The sequence below is a fragment of the Hippichthys cyanospilos genome, chromosome 5 (genome assembly GCF_059441005.1).
Source record: "Hippichthys cyanospilos isolate Australia breed blue-spotted pipefish chromosome 5, RoL_Hcya_1.0, whole genome shotgun sequence".
In the NCBI taxonomy this organism is placed as follows: domain Eukaryota; kingdom Metazoa; phylum Chordata; class Actinopteri; order Syngnathiformes; family Syngnathidae; genus Hippichthys; species Hippichthys cyanospilos.
The window spans coordinates 22,199,254-22,221,991 of NC_142373.1; the positions used below are offsets into that span (position 1 = coordinate 22,199,254).

General features: G+C 37.5%; 1 protein-coding gene across 2 annotated transcripts in view; it reads left to right on the forward strand.

The window, feature by feature from the left end:
- Positions 1-22,205, forward strand: part of tbc1d4 (TBC1 domain family, member 4) — a 40,326-nt gene extending 18,121 nt beyond the window's left edge. Inside the window, exons 12-23 of one of the 2 annotated variants that reach the window (XM_088415730.1) lie at positions 2,189-2,406; positions 3,303-3,458; positions 5,011-5,159; positions 7,139-7,324; positions 10,243-10,404; positions 10,934-11,092; positions 11,170-11,270; positions 11,772-11,915; positions 13,859-14,018; positions 16,192-16,361; positions 16,946-17,122; positions 18,414-22,205. In XM_088415730.1, coding sequence (XP_088271856.1) covers positions 2,189-2,406; positions 3,303-3,458; positions 5,011-5,159; positions 7,139-7,324; positions 10,243-10,404; positions 10,934-11,092; positions 11,170-11,270; positions 11,772-11,915; positions 13,859-14,018; positions 16,192-16,361; positions 16,946-17,122; positions 18,414-18,644 — 2,013 coding nt within the window. In that variant the 3' untranslated portion in view covers positions 18,645-22,205. The remainder of the gene's footprint in view (positions 1-2,188; positions 2,407-3,302; positions 3,459-5,010; positions 5,160-7,138; positions 7,325-10,242; positions 10,405-10,933; positions 11,093-11,169; positions 11,271-11,771; positions 11,916-13,858; positions 14,019-16,191; positions 16,362-16,945; positions 17,123-18,413) is intronic. The other variant, XM_088415731.1, reaches the window with a different exon arrangement.
- The last annotated feature ends 533 nt before the right edge of the window (positions 22,206-22,738 follow it).

Sequence of the window (22,738 nt, forward strand, 5' to 3'; positions counted from 1 at the left end):
ATCAAATACTCCTTTAGCTGACACTTAATATTTGGTACAACTTGTACATGGCTAAAGGAAGTTGTGAGATGGTACTTCAGTCCAATGTGTCAGCACCATGAGGTAAGGGTTGTACCAATAAAGTCACATGACACTACTCATTAGAATACAATGGAAGAGGGAGTTGCACTAGCTGAACCGTGGAAGTAAAGTCCATGAGTGGACACAACTGAGCGTGGACGTGTTGATTTGGTGACGAGGTGAGTGCCGAATTTGACGATGGAAAATTTGCAAAGTTTGTTTCAGATGTTTGTGGCTTACTCTGTTTTACGCAAATACGAACGGGAGTTGTTTCTTTTGTGAACTGCAGATGAGGAAAGTTCTCTATCAGGTATTGAAGTTTTGCCAAGAACTGAGAAAGACTATACAGTACAGTGAAAAGAAGTTGTGTACCTTTCTGGGAACACAAACATGGACACACACAACGTTGTGCAGAGACCAAATGTTGTGTTACCTGTATAAGATCATAACTGCGAAGACTTCACGGTAATTCAGATGGGAGATACATTTACATTTCTTGGTAGGTGCTGCTGCATTGGTTAGCTACAGAGTTCAAGGATCAACATTTTGTTACGTGTGTCAGCAGTAGCAACTACAAATTGAGATAAAGAATGACACAAACATCTTCTTTTTATTGAAAGAAGTTATTTTTCTTGAATGACACTTCCAGCCTCTATTGTGGCAAACCTTTGAGATGAACACGACTTGAGTAAATGCAGCACTTGCCATTTAATGAGAGTCAAGCTACACCGTGACTTGATTGATCACAGAAAAAGCCCATATTCGTTAGTACGTGCCGCTCCTTGGGTTAGCAATTAAGTTTGGTGCTTACTCTTTTATTATGTAACATCATTTGGTTTGTGGACCTAGAGACATGTCCATTTAGGGGAGGCATTTTCTTAAGAAGATGATCCACCAGCGATTAATGCGGCCAGAGCAGTGATTTGAAAATGATAAAAAAAAAAAGTTAACAGTACGAAGATTGCCTTTCTTTCTGGCTGGAGAGGGACTTTACACTAATCCAAGTAGTAGGTGTTGCTGTTTGGGGAGCACGTGTTCAAATAATTAAACTATTTTGGAGTTGTTTGATGATGTACCATGTGACTAAAGGGACATGATGTCTATTAGAAGGGAGGCCCTTATTTAACAAAATACAATACTCCACACCTGTATTCATCTGACAGACTGCGTGTGTTACAGTAGTTGCTACTATTATGGTTAGCCACTGGATGTAGTAGGCTCAACTTTGCAACGTTTGTTTGTAAAAAAAAATAGCACAAATGAAAAAATTAGCGGTGAAACTCAATTAGTTTCAGTCATAGTTGAAGCATTATTTTCTTAATCACTTTAATTTTTAATCTCTAACTATGCTTTCTATATCCTGATTTGATCTATTTTTATGCATCAGTCATCTTTTGTAAAAACAAGGTCAATGACCTTATGAAGTGGTCACTGATTGGCTGTCCAGCATAACTTGGGTATTGCATAAGGTTCAGCATAAGGAAGGCGTGAAAATGGAAGAGCATGTTACAGTTGCTTGTCCGATGAATGTTAAATTTAATTTTAAAAGTGCACCTTTGATAAAACTAGAGTGGTATGCATTCTTGATAAGAAGAAGCTTGCGTCCTGCAAAAGCAGCTCAAGTTCAGTCTACCTCATAAATGCAAAGCACCCAGATGTGAGTGCAGCCACATCTAATAACAACAACAAAGATGCTAATTTAGTGAGCTAGTACAAAGCTCTTTGCAAGTTTGAGAACACCCCACATTTGTGCAAGCATGCTACAGGATGGACAATGTTTTACTTTACTTATTTTTTTACTATTTGGCCATTAACAAAAGAAAAAAGCACCATTCCTTCTCATGGTGAAAACTGAAGTTTGCAGCCAGCACTTGAGACTAGTTTCAAATTTATTGGTAAATGAATGAAAATGAATGACTGAAGCCACTTTTTTGTTGTTGTATATCAATCTTTTGATAAGCCACAATAACACTATGTATCTAAATTAAAACCAAAAAAACTCTGGTTGATGGTTTCTCTCTTTTTTTAATTTATTGACAGCACTAGACACAATATATTATTTAAGACAAAACATGACACTCAAACGCTCAAACAAGCATTAAATTCTGTGGGATCTTTTCTTCTCCAGCAGGATGAAGAACACACCGGTGTCTCTCCACCGGCTTCTCCACCCCCTTTCGCAGACGATGACCCGGAAGAACGTCAGCAGTTTCGCCGGCGCGCTCACACCTTCAGCCACCCACCCGTGAAGAAGCGTATCTCTTTCGAGGGCCAAACAGGCAGCCTGGCCAAGCAGGCACCCCTGCGCAGGCAACAGTCGGCCACCTTGGAAGCGCTGCAAAGCAGGTAGCTTAACATCAACGCTGATTGTTAACCACAGGTGTAAACGCATAAACATGACTTCATTGTAATTTAGCAGGAAATCCTATGAAATATTAGCCAAGTCTTTTTGAATTGTTACACTATTTAGTCACACAGACAAAAGATGGATTAAAGTATAGAAATGTCTGATGTCTTCAAATGTACTTTGTGAGGCACATTGAGTTAGCTTGTGTATGAAACGCGCTATAGTATACGTGAGTAGAGCTGCCTTCGCTTGCCCCGCCTTACCTACTGTGTACCCCGGCTATACACAGCCAGCTTTGGTCTTAAACATCCACACACAAAAAAAAAGATGTGTATATTGTGTGTGTGTGTTTATTTAAATTAAAGTAGAGTTAAAGTTCAAATCCAGCTGGCTCTGGCCTTCCTGTATGGAGTTTGCATGTTCTCCCCGAGCCCACGTGGGTTCTCTCCAAGCACTCCGGCTTCCTCCCACACTCCAAAAACATGCATGGCAGGTGAATTGGACATACTAAATTGTCCTTTGGTGTGATTGGGTGTATGAATGGTTGTTCGTCTCTGATTAGTTGGCAATCAGTTCAGGGTGTCCCCCCCGTCTACTGCCCGAAGCAGTGGTTTTATGTACCTTGTGCATAGTTTCATAAAAACATAATCATATGCTAAAGCTAACTAAAGGAATAATATTTTGCCCAGTTTTGTGTACATGGGACAGTGGTAATAATTGACCTTTGATCAAGCCTTTTTTAACTAAACATTAAACACACACGTCCCTGTTTTTACAACACTTTTGATTCCCCTCACTCAAAACAATGGCATGACACGCTCAGCCGGATCAACCAAACCCTCCCCTTCCCTTCCGAAAGTGCATAACGTGTTTGTTTTCCATGTGGCTCGCGCAGTCCCGTGGCCGTGTCGAGAACGCGCAGTTTATCGGAGAGCCAGTCCTTCAGTCCCCCCTCCTCCTCCTCCTTCTCCGCTCCCACTTTCCTGAAGAGCATTTACCAGGGCTCACTGGGCTCCCTGAGCTCGCTGACGGACAGTGGGAGCATCAAGAGGTGACGGGATGATCTTTTTTTTTATTTTTTATTTTTTTATGCTGGGATGACAGTAAATCTTTATGTGTTGGCTGTCCAAACCTTTTAACACCCAGCTTTTATTTTTGTCCTTCTTTTCCTGCCTATCAGCAGTGAGAACCCTCACACCCACTTCCTGTTTTATTGCGAAGTAGAAGGGGTCGCTGTCATGCGCGCATGTGGACTCGGAGCTCTTCCCTTGCATGGCCAAACTAAACGCGTAACCCGATTTGGAGCTTTTAGTAATTGTATGGCATTTACAATTCAAGCTGAGGAACAGGCGCGCCATTGAGTGTGACTGCACTCAAATGAAGCGCACTTGCCCGCTTTGGCAGAAAGTAAAGGTTAATGGTTACATTATTAATTTGATGCGTTAGAGCACACCCTTCTGAAATGTCACTTGCACACTGAAGATCATCCTTATTTTAGTGAATAGATCATGATTTTTACCCTCCCCTTATATCACATTTCAAATAGCTCTGACAAATGGTTTGTTAATGTTGAATCAAGACTCATAAAATCAAGTCAACATTTTACAAGAATAAAGTCGAAATGTATTTGGAAATGCAGTTTTAGAAATAAAAGTGTACATCACCACCTGTTATTTTACAAGACAATAATAGTAATATGTTACATATGTATACCATTTTATCAGTTGTTTTCAATATATTTATAAAATATTTTACAAGGAAAAATATTTTTTTACATAATACTGTATCGTAAACATGTATCTGATTTTTTAAGGTTATTTTAATACTAGATGTGCAATATCCAAAAATGTATAAAATTGCGTATCTACAGGTGTTTGTCAAATGATCACTTCTACAGCATTCCTAGGAAATCACAATGTCACATTACTAAGCTAAGCTATTTTTAGAACAAACCACTGGGCAACTCATCCAGACCCTCAACTCGAATATAATAATGTAATGTACTTTATTCTCTAAAATTGGTAATATTATTGTACTACAACTATCCATATATTGCACAAAAAATGCAATTTTATTTTGGCCTAATTTTGTGCTGCTTAAGTCTCATATATTTAGGCTTTTTCCACGCAGAAATGAGACTGTTTTTTTTGTGTATTTGTAATTATACTCATAATCAAATTATAATGATCAGACTTAATTTTGTGGAAAATCTGAAACTTTTGCAACCGTATTTGTGCAACATTAGTCTTATTTATTTTGCTCTAAATACAGTGACTTTCTACAGACAAAATAATACATGGATACATGCTTATCCTGTATTATTAACGCATATAATAACTTGAAAGGATTCATTGATTTAATGAATGCTTTCTTTCTACAAACCCTTTTACTGATTGAGAGAGGGTTTTTTTTAGCCTTGGCTGTTTGCTTCATTAACATAAGTAATGGTAGCTATATGTTCTTTCTAAGGCCATCCTTCAGCTTTATCATATTAACTTTTGCAGTTTATATAAGGTTTCACTTTTTGTATGCATGTCCATTCACGGCTGCCCTTGTAACATGACACTAATTGTGTTTGCGTGTGTATGTAATACGTTTGGCAGTAATGGCGAAGGCAGGAAAAGGACACTGTCAGGCTGCAGCAGTGACTCAGTGAGCGGACCGCAGCCGAGTCCGCGTAGGATATCGTGGAGACAGAAGATCTTCATGAGGGTTGCTTCGCCCATGGGAAAGAACTCCATGCACCACTCAGGTCTTCCCGATCACTCTTACACACACGATAAAACTGCGAGAAAAGATGTGAAATTCACTTGATTACCGTATTTTCCGCACTATAAGGCGCACCTAAAAGCCTTATTTTATTTATTTATTTTTTAAAGCTGATGGTGCGCCTTATAATCAGGTGCGCCTTATGTATGGATCAATATTGAGATTGGGATTCGTAGATGAGGAATGAAGTGATAAAGTAAGCTTCACCTGTTTCTTTTGTGTGTTTTGCCTTATATATGGAAAAATTTTTAAAATATGTCGTTAATTGAGGGTGCGCCTTATAATCCGATGCGCCTTATAGTGCGGAAAATACGGTACTTCATTTTCTTCTGCAAACATGATCCAGAATAATCTTCCATGATGATGAGTAAAATCTCATGCTATTGTGAACTCAGCATTTCTAAGTGGTGTTATTGCCAAAAAAAATAAATCAATAAGTGGAGAGGCTATAATTTCTCTATGAGGTTGTACAATTATATACCACTACAGTGTACCCCCGTCATATGAAATCAAGCTATTCCGGTGTTGGGATCGTAAGGCAAAATCGTTGTGCAGTATGCAATAGAAACCTATGTTAAAAATAAAAAAAAAAAAAACAGGTCACAACATCAAAATTTTATATACATATTATAAACTAGTAACAAAATAGTATAGAAAGTTCTCCTTATATATAAAATATACATGTATATAATTAAATAACAATAAATAAAACATTAAAGTTAAAGTTTGAATTAAGCTCTAAAATGCACTATAAATATGATATTTTAAGCACTTACACGATAGCTAGTCTTTAGCATATCGACATCTTAGTGACACCGTGACGCCGATCAATGGCAGACCAGCATCTTAGTGAGACCATGACACTGATTAATAGCTGACCACCGTCTTCGGGACGCTGTGACACCGACCAAGAGCAGACCAGCGTCTTAGTGACGGCGACCAGTAGCAGACCAGCATTTAGTGACGTATGCAGTGGTGCATGTAGTGACGTGTGCGAGTGGTGCGACTTGCAGAATCATACGCAAGCACACTGACCGCCAAGTTTGAATTTTGTCATTGTTGTTGATGCCGTAAAGCGGGAAAAATGCCGTAATTAGGGGACGAAAAACTTTTTATTCCACTTCAAAGAAAACGTAAGGCAGGGTCGTTGTAACCCAGGAGTTCACTGTATTATAATATGACAAAAAATATTTGTAATGTTGTGAGAGATTGTGATTTTTTTTTTATTTATTTATTTATTTTTTTTTTTTTTTTTACTTTTAGAATAAATTTGAAAGTTAATGAGAATGAAGTTGAAAGATTGTGGATTTTTTTTTGCGATTATAATTTGAATAAAACAAAACTGAAATATAATTGTTATTATTTTTTGCAACAGCATTTTGATTATAATATTGGTTTCTATATTCAAATGTTGCTAAAGTGAAGCCAACATTTTATTACAATTAAATACACATTAGGTTTTAACAAAGATATATGGTTAGCACATCCGCCTCACATGCGGAGGTTTTGGGTTTGATTTTGTGGTGTTTGCGTCTCTGCGTGCCCTGCAAGTGACTGGCAACCAGTTTGTGGAGTGCCTCATCTGCTGCCCCAGAACTATGGGGTTGGCTCCAGCTTTCTTGTAACCCTTGTGAAAGGCAGGTGGTTCTTCATAAGAAAGTTGTCTTTTGTTGTGTATGAAGGGAAAATTCACAAATGAAGTCTCTTGTGTCTTAAGGGGACAATATGCAATTAAAGTCAAAACTTTGTGCTGATATCATTTTATATTTTCAAATTTTAGTAATGACAAAAGGTTGAGCGTCCCAATGAAGCTATGCTATTACAAAGTCTCGATTTCCCATGAAAAAAATCACAGTATGTGGAAAAAAAAATCAGATTTTTCTAAATCTACAGTTAAAACTTTACAAGGACCTGATATTCCAATATTAAAGTTGCGGTTTGTTTTTTCTTTGCAATTTTTAGACCAGTCAGATGCCAGGGAGCTGTTGCCGCTCTCCCCTCGCAGCCTGCACTCAAGTGTGGACCCTCTGAGTGGAGCGGGGGGTCGGCCCAAGAGGACGGCGGCGGACTACCGGACGCTATGGAAAACCGCCATCCGCCAGCAGATCCTGCTACTGCGTATGGAGAAAGAGAATCAAAGGCTAGAGGGTTAGTATTTATGAACCAATGTCCCTTGTCTTCTTTTCAGTATCATTTGATCTTGAGAACACTGATGATCATATGTACAAGTCATGTGACAGTCCTTCTTCACACTGGGCTCATTGTTGAACATACATTAGATATAAAAAGTCCTTTTGACCATGTTCAAAGGCCAGATTTTTGCAATATAAAGACAATGAGGACCTACTTGCACATCGCTTCATTTGCAGTTATTCATAAGTACTCTACTGTATTGTGGCAGGTGTGTTCCAGGTTTAATTTGTTCATTCTCAACAGTTGTTGGAAGGGAGGGCACTTGGGAATCAGGGATGGGATGAGATTGTGTATGTACAACGAGATTTTGCGAGATTACAACGCCATTGTTGTTCTCATCCTTGAATAGCATGAGATATTCTTTTTCTTTTTCCTGTGCAGTGGAAAATACAGGGTAACTGGTGACTGTTGTGTTGTGCGTTGCATGACAGTTAAACACGACGCCAAAAAAGAAAAGCCAGTCAACACTTCAAAATAAACTTCACCATACCAAATAATGCATGGACATGAACGCCAGGAAGCACTTTTATTTTGAAGTCCCGGAGGCATGTCGCAATAACGGTGACTTGACTTTATACCACACAAATCGCTGTCCTGAAATCACGTTAACTCGCCAATTCAGGGCTCAACAAATGACTAAATTATGCTGTTATTTTATTGTACGGCATCTGTTGTCTGCATTTCATGCAGCACCTAGAGCACACGTGTCAAAGTCAAGGCCCGGGGGCCAGATCCGGCCCGCCACCTCACTTTTTGTGGCCCTCGAAATGCTGATGTGACTTCAGGTTTCTGACTAAAATACCAAAATTGCAAGTTGTCTTTAATTTTTAAAAATTTGGAGGAAGAAAAACAAACTTTTTCTTATTCTCCAAATCTCTTTTGAACTGTTTATGCCGGCTTCTGATATCAAATCTTGGTAAATGTGTGATCAACACACTTAAAATGTATTTGAATTCACAGTCATTCCGGCCCTCTGACAGAAACTATCACTACAATGCGGCCCAAAATAAAAATGTGTTTGACACCACTGACCTAGAGCATAAATAAGCCACTAGCCAGCAACGCTTGAGTGCCTCCGCGAGCAGTCAAGTTACATTTCAGAGACAGGTTAACAGGCGAAAAACTGGAACTTTCTTCCTCAACCAATCGATAGTGTGTAAATAGCACAATTTGTGATAACACTAGCGTGTATGTATGTATGTATGTATTTATAGTGTGTTTTTGCATATGTGTGACATGTTCACACGTTTGACTCAGCCTTACAAACGTTCAAAAGAATTTACACATCTTTCTTTGTTTTTTTCTTGACACCAATGCTGTGAATAATGTTTCAATAGAAGGTAAGCAGCATCAAGGGACGAATATAAACTACTGTAAATTACTGTACTGCAAATGCCTTTTTGTTTTTTTTCGCATAACTTTTTGTCATCCTGTACGCTGGTGTTTTTACCGGTCATCTCAAGGCTACAAGCATACAGCTGAAGGTGTTTGTGTGGCTATTTAACTTTATGGTTGCCTTTCTTGTCCAAAGGTGCTTCCAGTGGTGATTCATGTTTAAATCTGTCAGGGATGACATCCTTGTTTATACAGTGGAAACTCTATGGTTCAGGGATGAAAAAAATGTTGGGATTTCAAATTTCCTTGTAAGAAATAATAACTATAGAAATAATCCATTTCAGTGTAAAACTTCTGATCAAAAACCATACTTTCAGCAGAAGAAACTTTAGACATAAATTCTTTTTTGACATTCTTTGCAATGAACAAAGTAGAAGAAATTGTTTTGATATTATGCTGGACTATTGTGGCTAATGGCTAGAATTTTACGAGTGCAAAGTTGTGAGAGTATGAAAAAATGTTTAATGAGGATAAGGTTGGAATGTTAAAAGCACACATTATTAAGAAATTGTTTTCATTTTAGAAGAATATGGTCAAATTCATTTATCTGTTAGGGCCTCGACAGATTAATTGGTTCTGAGATTATTTCGGCCATTAAAAACAAATTGGCCAAACCACCAATTTGAACTTTTAACATTTAGCTACTCTAACCATTTGCAGCAGTTGTACACAAGTAGAACTGGTGTCATAACTTATGTCACAAAAATCCATGCCATTACCTTGTATCCTTAAAAATATATAATTAAATTTGTTGATAGGGTCACTCTGCGGACCTGTTTCTCAAAACAAAAGAAACCTTTAATTTTACAAGCAATGTTTAGATGAGCAATGCAAGGAAGTTGTGTGATGCCACAACCTCATCAGTGGTTAATTAAAAAAAAAAAAAAGAAAATGAAAAAAAATGATGAATTAGCACAACATAAATTAATTTTTAATGTGTTATATGACACCCTTCAACTACTAGTAGTGCAAACATATGATAAAAATTAATATCCTTATGAAATGAGTTTTTTTTTTAAACAATATTTTTTACCCCTGGGATGAGACAAGTACTATTTTATCGATTTTAATTTTTAAATTAGAACAGCTGTACAAGCAAGAATCTTTTTTTTTTTTTTTTTTGCCAAGAATCCATGTCGGTCAAGCCTTAGTATTGGTAATTAATATTATTGAAATATACAGTATTTCCAATATCATGAAAAATTGTAGTTTTATGAAAAAACATTGTGTGATTGTTACTACATAATAGGGTTCAAATGTGATATTTGAATACTTTTTCATTTCAGTTTTGCACATTTTCCAGAAATGTGGGTTCAATTCAGACTTTAGAGGTTCCACTGTTTGCGGCTGTTGGGCATTTGGGTTGGGTCTGTGTGCTTTCATTATCTGGTGTGCTGGAGTACGGGGACATGCATCATCAATGCTAAGCGACAGGTCAAACAAATATGACTGAACGCATGGTAATTCTTTATGCCCAGCGAGTCGGGACGAGCTGCACATCCGCAAGATGAAGCTGAGTTATCAGGAAGTGGGCCTCGAATCCCCGGAGGTGCAGACCTTGTGGGAGAAAAAATTGACGGCACCAGGCAGAACCACGGTGCGGCAGGACCAGGAGGATCTGTATCGTGCGCTCTGCCAAGGTGGGGCATCAAAAGATGTGACAAAATCTCTGCTGAATTATTTTTTTACAGGAGCACTATTCACATTGTAGTAATGAGCCAGTTTTAGATTTCTTTTAAGAGAGGAAATGCTCATGTCCAAACATTAAGGGGACAGATATTTGCCTATTATACAATTATTTCTTTTTATTCTTGAACACTTTGTAGTTTATTAAACCATGTACCAACATCTTGGGTCCACACATGTCCTTTCTAATATTTATTTTCAAATAATTGTCAGAACAAAACCGCTTAAAAAATCTAGAAGGAAATACTCAATGTTTAACCTTTGGGGAGAAAAAAAATGGAACTATTCTAGTATTGCCATTACTCCCCTTCTACTTAACTCACATCCATTTTTAAGATTTTGCTTAGGTACTGCTCATTTTTGATATTTTTAGCAAAATAACGTACATAAGACACCAGATGGGCATGACATTTTTATTGCCATATCTCCTGTTGGGATCACCAATCTTGCTGCAGTTTATGCATTAAATGTCATTGTGCACAGGTGTTCCCAAAAGTCGTCGCGGGGAGGTGTGGCTGCTGCTCTCCCACCAGCACCGCTTGTGTCGCACACATCCTCAGCGTCAGCCAGCCGCCGACACGCCCTACAGGGATCTGTTGAAGCAGCTCACCGCACAACAGCACGCCATTCTGGTAGATTTAGGTCCGCAATGGCCAGTAACGTCATACACGGCAGATGAAACGTGCGAGTCTGATGCAGGATCGTGTTTTTTGCCTCAGGTCGGACCTTCCCCAACCTTGAGTACTTCTCAGCCCAGCTGGGTGCAGGACAACTTTCCCTTTACAACCTGCTCAAAGCCTACTCACTGCTGGACACTGAGGTACTGTATATGTCGATAGATAATAGAACAGGCATATATTCTTTATCCCTTATGAAAAATCACTTGTATTTGGATCTTAATTGAGTCACAGAGTAGATCTGTTAAAGAACAAGCATTTTTTATTGTGTGTGGGGGGGGGGGGGGGGGGGGGGTATTTGCACGGCTACATAAAGGACAAGACAGGCACACCCGAAGGAGCAGCACAGTGAAATGGATTGCAGCATTAAATTATTATGTACGAACTATTGAATTTCATTGTTTTTTTACATGCTGTTTCTCTGGTTTTATAAAGTACATCATGAAAGAGGACTTTATTTTCTTGCTTAAAAACACACACACACACAAAACGCTTTAATGGGGCGAATATATTTATTTTAGAAGAGTATTTTACTTACAAGTGAGATCATTGAACAGATTAAACTGGTTTTCTGAATTAATTCATCACCAATATAACATATTTTAATAAGTAATGAATGTTTTTGATGATTTCTGTGTGTGTAGGTAGGCTACTGTCAGGGCGTCAGCTTCGTTGCCGGGGTGCTGCTGCTGCACATGAGCGAGGAGCAGGCCTTCGACATGCTCAAGTTCCTCATGTACGACCTTGGCATCAGACGCCAGTACAAGCCCGACATGGTGTCCTTGCAGGTCAGCGCAGCACAAATTTCTCGTTTATTACCGGGTCGCCACAGGTTGCTTTGCAAGCTTATCTGTAACCATGGAAACCTACATGTAATAAGTTCAAGGAAACGGATGTGCGTTTGAGTCATTTCACATGATGCAGAGGTGTTTCACTCTCATTTTATTACTGATATTAAAAGCGAATTTTTTGGGAGATCGCTCAGATATTTCAATCTAAGTTTACATCACTTTTTTTAAGACATAAACCATCAGATAGAGCAAGGAAAAACATATTAACGTGTTCCAATCGATCAATAAACATGTAATTCAGAATACATTAACTAATTCACTTAAATAAAAACAGTAAGGCAAAAACATGGTTGATGGTTTTATAATAAATCAAGAAATGTTTTTGAGAAAGTAATAAAGCAGATAATAAACAGCAAACATACATAAAAAATGTATCTTATTGTTTTTTAATTATTTCCATCAAAAAAGCTCAAAACCAGAAAAAATATCTACTGTATCATTGAAATGATTGCTCATGGCATAAATGTTAATAATGTTATTATTACACAGCCACTTAAACTAAGCACAACAGTGCACAGCATTGAACAAAATTAGAACTGGGTTTTATGTAATAGAGTCAGACATAATTTACTGCAGTCTTTATTATTTTTCACAAAAACATATCAAGATTTTGTTTACTTTTATTATTATTGTTGCTGCTATTATTATTCCAGTAATTTTTGCAAACAAAATTTTAATCAGCAAGTCTGCTCTTTTATTTTATTTTTTTTACAATATTTTTTGTGTGCCCACATGAGTCCGAACACTGCAAGCTCCCGATAACATGGCTTTTCCATTGCTCTTTTTGTTTTCCAAGTTTGAGCATTTGACTTTCACAGGCTGGGCCTTGAGCGACTGTGACATCATTTTCAGTTGGTTGCAAGTGGCAAATGTCCATCCTCTGAGATATGTGAAAACAGGGAGATTCTCTTGCATAATTCATATTTCACAAATCCAATAGTAAACAAAATGATTAGTTTAGAAAAGTCTTCCTGCTTTTAACATATTAATGGAAAGAAAATATTTGGGTTTGCTTCCTCTTTAAGGATACATATACAGATCATTGATTCTATGTTATTCTCACTAAGGCCTTGTAGCTAAAACACAAGACACCTTATTGTTGAGTCATGTCATATTCATTATACGAAACAAATAAAAAAAAAATAGAAAATAGAAAATAAATTGAACACGATACCCTGTTGGTCTTGAAAGTGTTGCTCGAAAATAGCTTGCAGTGGATGAGTTGTTGAAAAATAAATTAACATACTGTACAATGTAATCTGTAATCATCAAAGATTCAGTAATCATAATAACATGAGAAAATAATGATGAAATTGTAGTTTTTCCGCATAATGAGATTTGTTTGCAAAGAATGAATGTTTTAAAATTCCTTTTTACAAGAAGTGCGCCTTATTTTTTGGCAGTAGTCGCCCTGTAGTACAATACATTACATGTGTGTGTTGCCCTATCCTATTAGGGTGCAAACATTTGTTCACCTTTATAAGTGCAACCGCACCTTCAAACTGGCTGCTTGGCTGGCTCGTTTAAACATCAGCTGATATACTGCATGTGGGGGCTGCGAAAACATCAGCTGGTACGCTAATGTTTAACACCACCACAACTTCCTGTTTGACGTCCGTGAGGACACAAGCCACCTGTGCAGGACGCTAAAGGGCATTTTCATAGCTTTCTTGTATGTTTTACCGTCAGCCTGACTATTTCCATTGCAATGCAGTGAGAGCGAGCACGGTGCGTGCCTCAGCAAGTCCCTCTTGCTTGGAATCGTTCAGCTGCTACAATAGCATGCATTGTTCACTTTAATCTGCCCTTTACAAATCCAAATATCGTTTATTTTTCTGTGTTGCAGCATGTTTTGTAATGCGTGTGTGTGTGTGTTTTAGATCCAGATGTACCAGCTCTCCAGACTGCTGCACGACTACCACCGCGACCTGTACAATCACTTGGAGGAGTACGAAATCTGCCCAAGCCTCTACGCTGCGCCGTGGTTTCTCACACTTTTTGCCTCGCAGTTCCCCCTTGGCTTCGTCTCGCGCGTTTTTGGTATGTTTGTTATTTTTTTTGTTTTTTTTCCTAATCTTAACTATAGCTTCACTATGCTATGTTTAATATAGTACAGGGGGAAAAGTACCATAAATCCCCAAATAAAAGACACACTTTTTCTCCCAAAATGAATGCCAAAGTATGGGTGCGTCCATAAACTTAAAAATGTGATTTTTTTTTTTTTTTTTTTTCACCATTTGAAGAAAATTGATTTGTCAGCCATATAAGCCGGGTTTTGACGTATGTGCATTTTTATAATGGCCCTATTCTTACTTAGAATAATTGACGTAATGGGACGAGCTAGAGTGGGATGTCATTTGCCTGTTAGCAGCAAGAGCTTGTTTCAGATAACAGCAGCTCATGTTAGCTGAGGTTGTCACAGCATTATTTTCTGCAAAGAAAGCAATCAGGCTGAAACCAACGTCCAAGTTCATCCTTTTTCACACACACAGGAATATTACTAAAACTGAGAGGATCATGTAAAAGTTATGATATTGCCAAGTGATTCAATTAAGAGTGCACCGGTTAGAGAACACGGAAAGGTATTCAATTTGACTCTTATTTATTTATTTATTGTGGTCTTTTGGCATATACACACACACAATCACAAAATTGGTGGAACACGGATGATGCGCAGATTCAGGTATTTATTGCAAAAATAACTTGAACCCCGTCGCAAGGAAAAGGAAAAGCAGTTACTTCAAACGCATTTGTTGCACTGGTGAGACATTCACTTACCGCTCACAGTGTGGGAAATCTAAAACACACTTAACATGCAACAAATATATAACTTATGGATATGAACACAAGAAAATACGAAGCGTATACAAAAGATGAGATTTATTCTGTTATGTATCTGCTATAGCCTTGAGATTGTTGCCATATTGTTGGTGTGACTTATGCATGGTAAAATTTAAAATACCAGAATTTGACCCCAAGATTAAGGGTGCATCATATATTTGGGAAATTGTTATTTTTTTCCTATTAGACAAGACACCAGCTGCATTAAACGAAACCAAGACACCAGCTGCATTAAACGAAGCCCCTTCCATGATCTCAATTTATTTGGCTACAAAATACCACAAGATGGCACCAAAGCCCTACCTTTGGTGTATTTGACATGGTTTTGAAGTTAAACAGAAAAACAGTGGACAGGTTCACCGACAAATCTTTGAATAGGCAAATTGGTGATTTAATTTCTTATAAAATACAAAGTTTTTGCTTGCGTCATTTCTAACTGGAAAGGGAAACGTCTCTCGGTGCTTCTCTCTGTGTGGCTGCTGCGCCCCCTTCATGAAATTGTTCTAAAGCTGGCCGGCCATGGAACAATAACAAAGAAAAAAGCTATCATGACCTTGGAGGATGTAATCTTATGTGCGCAACTGTTTGACATCAAGATACCCAAGAGTAGATGTAAATAGTACTTCACATTGAGAAACTCAAGAAGTTAGTCACACAAGAAAAATATTCCATCAAAGTAGTCTATATAAAGCATGAATGTGCAGTATAAATTCAAACAAGATGGTTAATTTCTATAGAACAAAGCTAATGAGTACTGTGCATACAGCTATGGCTTCTCCATCAGCTGCAGGTGTAACCCTAATCCACTCTTGTATTGTCGAAGGTTCACAAAGCAGTCCTCCGTGAATTGTTGATGATGACAAACGCTAGTTGGATGTCCGGCCGTGTGCTCCCAAACACACACGTTCGACATTTATTTTACAGTAAAGCTTTGTAACTAATAAATGAAACGTTGTTTTTCACTTGGCCATCCAGTGCATAAGCAAAAATGCTTAACAAATTGTCAAGAAAGTAAAATAATACTTTGAGGTTGTTAAGGGTGAGTAATTAATATTGCGGCATGGTTGAAAGGTAAAAGGAACTAAATTTCCATGATAGGGGACCTTGAAGATGTGTCATGATAGTTTTTCTTGTAGTATTTTTGCCATTTGAGTGAATAAAATAAGTTTTATGTCAATAGGCTTGTTGTTATACTAAATTATCAAAAAGGATGGTCATGTGTAATGAATGATAAACACCAGTTGTACCTTTTTTTTCTTTAGTAATAAATCATGTATTCTATTTTCGACAGACTTTCACCCCCATTATGCTCAGCTTTCAATTATGCGCGTTATAGTGCCTCTGAAAATGCTTATAATTTTTTTTTTCCCAGACTTTCTATTTGTTCAGGGGTCAGAGGTCATCTTCAAAGTGGCCCTGTGCCTGTTGAGCAGCCACCAGGGGGAGATAGTGGAGTGTGATAGCTTCGAAAACATTGTGGACTACCTGAAGACTACTCTTCCCAACCTCACTCAGGCTCAGATGGAGGAGACCATCGCCAAGGTGACAAATTCTTTGGTGTCGTCTCTTGTGTGTTTCATTTGAGTTTTCTCGCAAAATTTAGAATAGGTTGAAGTGTTTTTAACATGTATTCCAATTTTTATCGTTAGCTGAAAACAGTATTATTGTGTATAAAAAATAAAAAACGTACAGGTAATTTAAGTCACTTTTTTTTAAAGCACATCCATGTGTAAAAAGAAATTAAGCACTGTGAAACTTTAAAAAAGTACAAATCCTACAATATGAAATAGGGCTGTTTTCTGATTTGTTTCCCCCCCTCCAGTTTTTTTTTTTAAGTGAAAGTGATGCAGAAAATCAGAAAAGAAGTTTTGCTCTTAGTTGACCTAGTTTTTAATATACATATTTCAGCAAACAGGAAAGGAAAATATTTATAATTTCTTAAATAATCCATAACAAAGATTTATGATGACTAATATCTCATCCATCATTTTCTGTCACGGATGTAAACAGAAGTCATGCGCTGTTAAGATCAACTTAAAACGCTGTCATATACAAAATAATGTCCTGTTACAGATACTTCTTTTGCTTTTTGATTTGCTTTCGTAAACAAAGGTATTCACTCACAGGTGACGGAGATGGACATCTCCAAGCAGCTGCACGCGTACGAGGTGGAGTACCACGTGCTGCAGGACGAGGTGGCTGACGGCGGCGCCACTCCCGATGATTCGGAGCGCCTGGACAAATTGGAGAAGACCAACGCGCAGCTTAAGAAGCAGAACATGGAGCTGCTGGAGAAACTTCAGGTAAACAGCCCAAGTCTTGAGTTTAGAGCTGTGACTAGCATTATGTAATGTTGCAATTTTCCTGTAGATGGCAGTGTTATAGAACTTTAAAAGGAACAAAGAAGACTGGCTGCATGTTCTGTGAAATTAGTGGTTGCCAAGAAAATGGAGCTGTTTTATAATCACCATTATACTAAGCAGTAATACAGCAGCATACTGTTTATGTGGTTTGCATGCCTATCCCGCGCTTGAGAGATTCTGGGTTCAACTTTAAGACTTTTGTATTTTCATGATATTCACTTTACAGTGCTATCGTGGTTTCACATCCGTTACACATTCAATAACCCCCACGCTTGATTCTCCTCAAAATGAAAGGTTTCCAGAATGTTTCATTATTTTATTTTATTTATTTTTTCATCAAAACCTTACAAAATCCATCTTTCTGTCAGTTTAGACATACTGGTTGATATAATATATAGATGAATGGTAAGTAAGAAATGGTTTCTACAGTCTGAATATGCTACATTACTGTCAGTAATATGTAATAATATAATGATATATAATACACAGCTTGGATACATACAGTTTTGAAATTCATTATGTATACATAATATTACACACTCTGAATCATAACTGAACGAGGATTACATGTAGTAAGAGATAGATAGATAGATAGATAGATAGATAGATAGATAGATAGATAGATAGATAGATAGATAGATAAGTACAGTAATTGGTAAGATTAGGCTCATTATAATAAAGTAAGGAATACAGTACTTGTTTTTTGTTTGTGTTTGGACATTTAATTTCACAATATACAGTACAGGCTAAAAGTTTGGACACATCTTCTCATTCATTCATTTTCTTGACCATTTGCACCGTAGATTCTCACTGAGGGCATCAAACTATGAATTAGCATATGTGAAGGTATATACTTAACAAAAAAAGGGTGAAATAACTGACAAAAAGTTTTATACAGAGTTGGGCAGTTTGTCAGAACTGACGGACTGGCCGCCGGTCCATCATAGACGGATCGACGTTTCGTCAATAGACCGTTTAAAAAAAAAAAAAAAAAAAAAATAAAAAAAAAAAGTTAATTGCTGAATTTACATTGGCCATTATTTTACAACACCTTATAAATTTAGCAAAAATCCTGTCTCGTGGATTCAATCTCCTGGAATTTGTGTCTGGACCCATGTTACCTGACATTTGCCCAATGAGATTAAAAAACATGAGTGATAATAGTCATAATGGTTACTAATAATGGAGGAAAATATTAAAAAACACTATCCTACTATGATGTTTCCACCAGGCGGCTCGTCAGAAAATCCAAACCCTGGAAACCAACGTGGAGAACTTCCTATCCCGCGAGAGCAAAATGAAGCACGTGATCCGCACGCTGGAGCAGGAGAGGTCGGCCCACCAGAAGACCATCGAGCGCATGCGCTCTTGCCTCCCGCCTGATGCACTCGGCGACGTGGAGATGACCCACATCAAGACGGCGGCGGCACCAGACGCCAAAGCCGGCGCCAAGAAGCCTTGATGACGAAGGGACAGTACAGTGGAACCTCTGAGATTCGTCCCAACAGGATGTTTTGGAAATAGAAATAACCTCGGGTGGAACTAAACAATTATGAAATATCCAAGGCAAGTGCTTTAAGTCACAATTCATTTTCATTTTAATTGTCTTCATTTGTCTTTAGAGGTTCCACTAGTTAGACCTTTTTCACGTCTCCAAAAAGGTGCAACTAAAGGGTAAAAAAGAAGACTAAACCACATCTAAACCCGCCATTTTAACTCTTCAGGTCCAATCATGAACCTGTATGTAGCATTGACTGTTGCGTAAAATCAGGAAGCACATCCTAGAGTGGATTTTGTTGAAGTAACACCCATTTCTTATAGATAGCTTTGCTCTTGAAGCTTCTGCAGATGTTTTTGAATGTATTTTTTGTCCTAAGAGATTTTTTTCTTTTGCGTTTCCAGAAAAGTGACTTGAACTTTTCAGCGCGTCTTCTTCACCTCTTTAGGAGGAAGTGTTTCTTTCAAAAGCTCAGACAGGATGCGAGGTTGTCTGCCTTGTTGGTTTCCTGTGTGATTGACCGCAGTGTCGCCTCCGCGACAGAATTCAATCAAACTTAGCTGAGTGCTTAAAGCTTAAGGTCCGCTGTTTTTTTTGTTTTTTGTTTTTTTTTTGCTCCTAAACGTTTCTCACTCCACCCTGGAAAGGGCTGATTGTAATAACAATTAAGAACTTGTTGAATTGTGTGGAGTTGATTTTTCATGTCTCAAACGTTTTGGACTCAATGACTCCTTTTAAAATTAAATTTACCAAGGACACTCATTGCAAATGTTTGCGGAAACAAAAAATGATAATAATTTAACACAAACATAAGTGTCCTTCTTATTCATAAACAGATTCAATTTGACAACAAGTACATCTGTTGCCTCTCAGCTATACTGAAGTTTCCAAAACAAAAATTGCTTGCTCGGTCAATTTGCCAATTATTTAGTCAAAATCAGCATTATCAAATACAATTCCGCTTTAGCTTTGCTGGCTTCGTTGCAGTATTAGCACGCAACTGTAGACACAAAAAGCATTTCAAAATGATGACATTTAAAAAAAAATATATATATTTAACTGATTGAATTGATTGCTTTGTTGAAGAGTTTGGAATAAATTAAAATGAAATTAACACAAACATATATTTGTATTAATAACCAAAATTATTTCACCCCCCCCTCCCAACCACCACTGCAATACTCGGCTATGATAAGCAGAGATGCTTTGAGTCACTCTCACTCATCTTGCTGTCTAAAGAAGTCCAAAATGATGCCGGCTGTGGCTTACAAAAGTCTGACTTTTTGTGTAAAAAATTACAAGGTTTTAACGATTTTTTTCCTCCAGTATGGGAACCAAACTTGTCATGTTGGAATTAGGTTATACTGATTCACTATCGCTGCTTCAATAAATCAATCTCAGGGAGTGGCCATTTTCCCACTTTGTTGTCCCCTGAAAATGACAGTTGCTCAGGACTGGGATTATAACCACGATAATCACGGCTCCTCTTTTTTCTGAGTTTGGTCATGTGAATGTCTGCAAGTTGAGCCCGTCAGCACAGATTCCATTTTCAGTCACCAACAAGTGGTAGTAAAAAGATAATTGGCAAACTGAAGATGATTTAAAAACAGTCCGTTTTTGCTGCTTACATATTCCACAAACTCAATATTAATCACAATTATTTTGAAGGAGATTTTTGTCTTGATTACTGATTTAAAACTAACATTTTTCTTAAATTTACTTGACATGACTTTTGTAGGATTGTCTTTCTCAAAATACATTTTTCTCAAGAGACTTAAATACGACGGAACAATAACAATGAGACTTAAATACGACGGAACAATAACAATGATGGTCGTCACATAACGCCATCATTGTCAAGGCAACCTTTTCATGAAAAATTGCTTTTTTTTTTTTTTTTTTACACAGAAAAGGATAAAAAAAAATCACTATTATTCAGTGTTCTCAAAAAATAAAGGTGAACATACAGTAACTGGGAACTCAGTAGACATTTTAATTTGCTGTCATGCTTGCCATGAGCTTTATCCTTACAACTTTTTCTCAAAATATCTTTCTAACATGACTTTTTAACTTTAGATACAACTTTAGTACCTTAATTTTTTTCTAAAAACATTAACTTGAGGAAACAAAAATGACTCTCAAGAGTGTTGAACAAATGTTCCATTTTTCTTGAAAAAACATGGATCTAACTATGCTGCTTTTTTGGGACCTCAAATTTAGCAACAAAATGACTGTTTTCTCAAAAAAAAAAAATATTGACTGAGTCATGCAAGCTTGCTGTGCTGTCTAAAGATGCCCCATGTGACATCATCTACAGCCTAAATCCAATCCCTTTGGCGATCCAATCATTCTTCTACTTTCTGATCCAAGCACAAAATGAGAATTCAGAACATTTGGAGTGAGGTTTTTACCAGCTCTCTCAAAAAATATTTTTCTCGTGGTCATCCTGTATATACATGTTTTGATTTTGGTGCAGGTGTATTGACGTCATGTTGCGGTGTGTTGATGTGCTTTTTGAGTTTCATTTTTACACAAGTGGCGTTGTTGCAGTAGAAGGTGCTCCTTCTTGCCTGGCACTTTTGTTTCAATTGCGACACCACATTTGACTCACCTGTTCCGGCCCTGACAGAATGAAAAAAAAAAAAAAAGCACATTTGATTCCGTCTCTCAGCATCCTCGTCTCTGTACAGATTTGTTTGTATTCTGAATCTTAAAAGCTGCAAATGTGTCATTTTGGTATTTGCATATAATCAATCGCACTTTGCCTTGTTTTTGTTTTGCTCAGCGACGGTGTACTGAGCAGCGGTGCAACACGTTTAGCGTCACTTTGTGCTACGTGTTCACAAAAATTGTAAATGAAAACCAAAGTGTTTTGTTTGTTTTTTGTTTTTTTGGGAAAATAAAAAAAAAAAAGACTTTGTATGTTCTGTGGGATTCTAACTTGAGATGTCATTTTTAGGGCTTTTAACGTGCTTTAAAACTTATCTATTTTTGTAAGCATGTACCCTGGATATGTGGTTCGATTCCCCAAATTCACTCAATGGCGCCTCCATGGAAACTCAAATGAATAACCCCATACTCATATTCACATACTCACATAAATTCATACTCATCCACACTAAATTGATTCGAAAAAAGTGTCAAGGACCCATGCTCAGAATGGAACAGAAAGTCAGACATTTTGGTTTTGAAGCAAACATTTCGGTGAACTGCTGGGGAATATAACCAAATGAGGTCCAAATGCAAAGCTTTTTTGGCCTACATTTTCCAAGTGTGTTGACCCCAGTTTTCTGATCATTATGAGGATTGACCTTGAAAAAGTTATTTCAGACATACTTTGCAATGGCTCTCCATTCTATCAAATGGGAATGACAGCCGGCTGTCTTTACACAAGGTGCTGTCCATCTAACATTTTTAACCTTTGTGGTTTTTTTTCCCTTGCCATTTTAATGGTTGCGTCAACATGAAGGCTACTTCAAAGCAGAAACTCACAAATGTAATAAACCACACCTGGCTTGGTCCCGATGCCCTTATTCTACTCTATAGTAACATTCTCACTTTACTCTTCTATAATTCAGCACTTTACCATGGTAGCGCCACACTAAAAGCCTCTCTGTATGAGCGCGCAAGAGTGGAACGATTGCTTCACCTTGCAAGTCTATTTAAAGACTTAGATGTGTACTTTTCTTAAAAGGCAAAACATCAAGCTCTATGTTCACTGTGGTTCTTTCTGTGAATGATTCCCGATTTGATAAAATAAATCGTAACATTATTTGCATTTGATAGAAAATACTGTACTTGTAAAAATTAAGGGCATGTGGATATATTTTTTAAACCAGCACATTTAAAAATAAAAATCTTAATTTTTTCAGGGGGGAGGTGCTGCCAAAAGAGACTAGAAGCACACGTATTCTCATTTTATGAGAATTTTCTATGAAAATCTGACATTCACAAATTTGTAACTTTATTCTCATGAGAGTTTAACTTTTTATTGGAAAAATTTAACAGCTCTTATCGCTTGGTGGAACAGTTGTTAGCACGTCCACCTCATAGTTCAG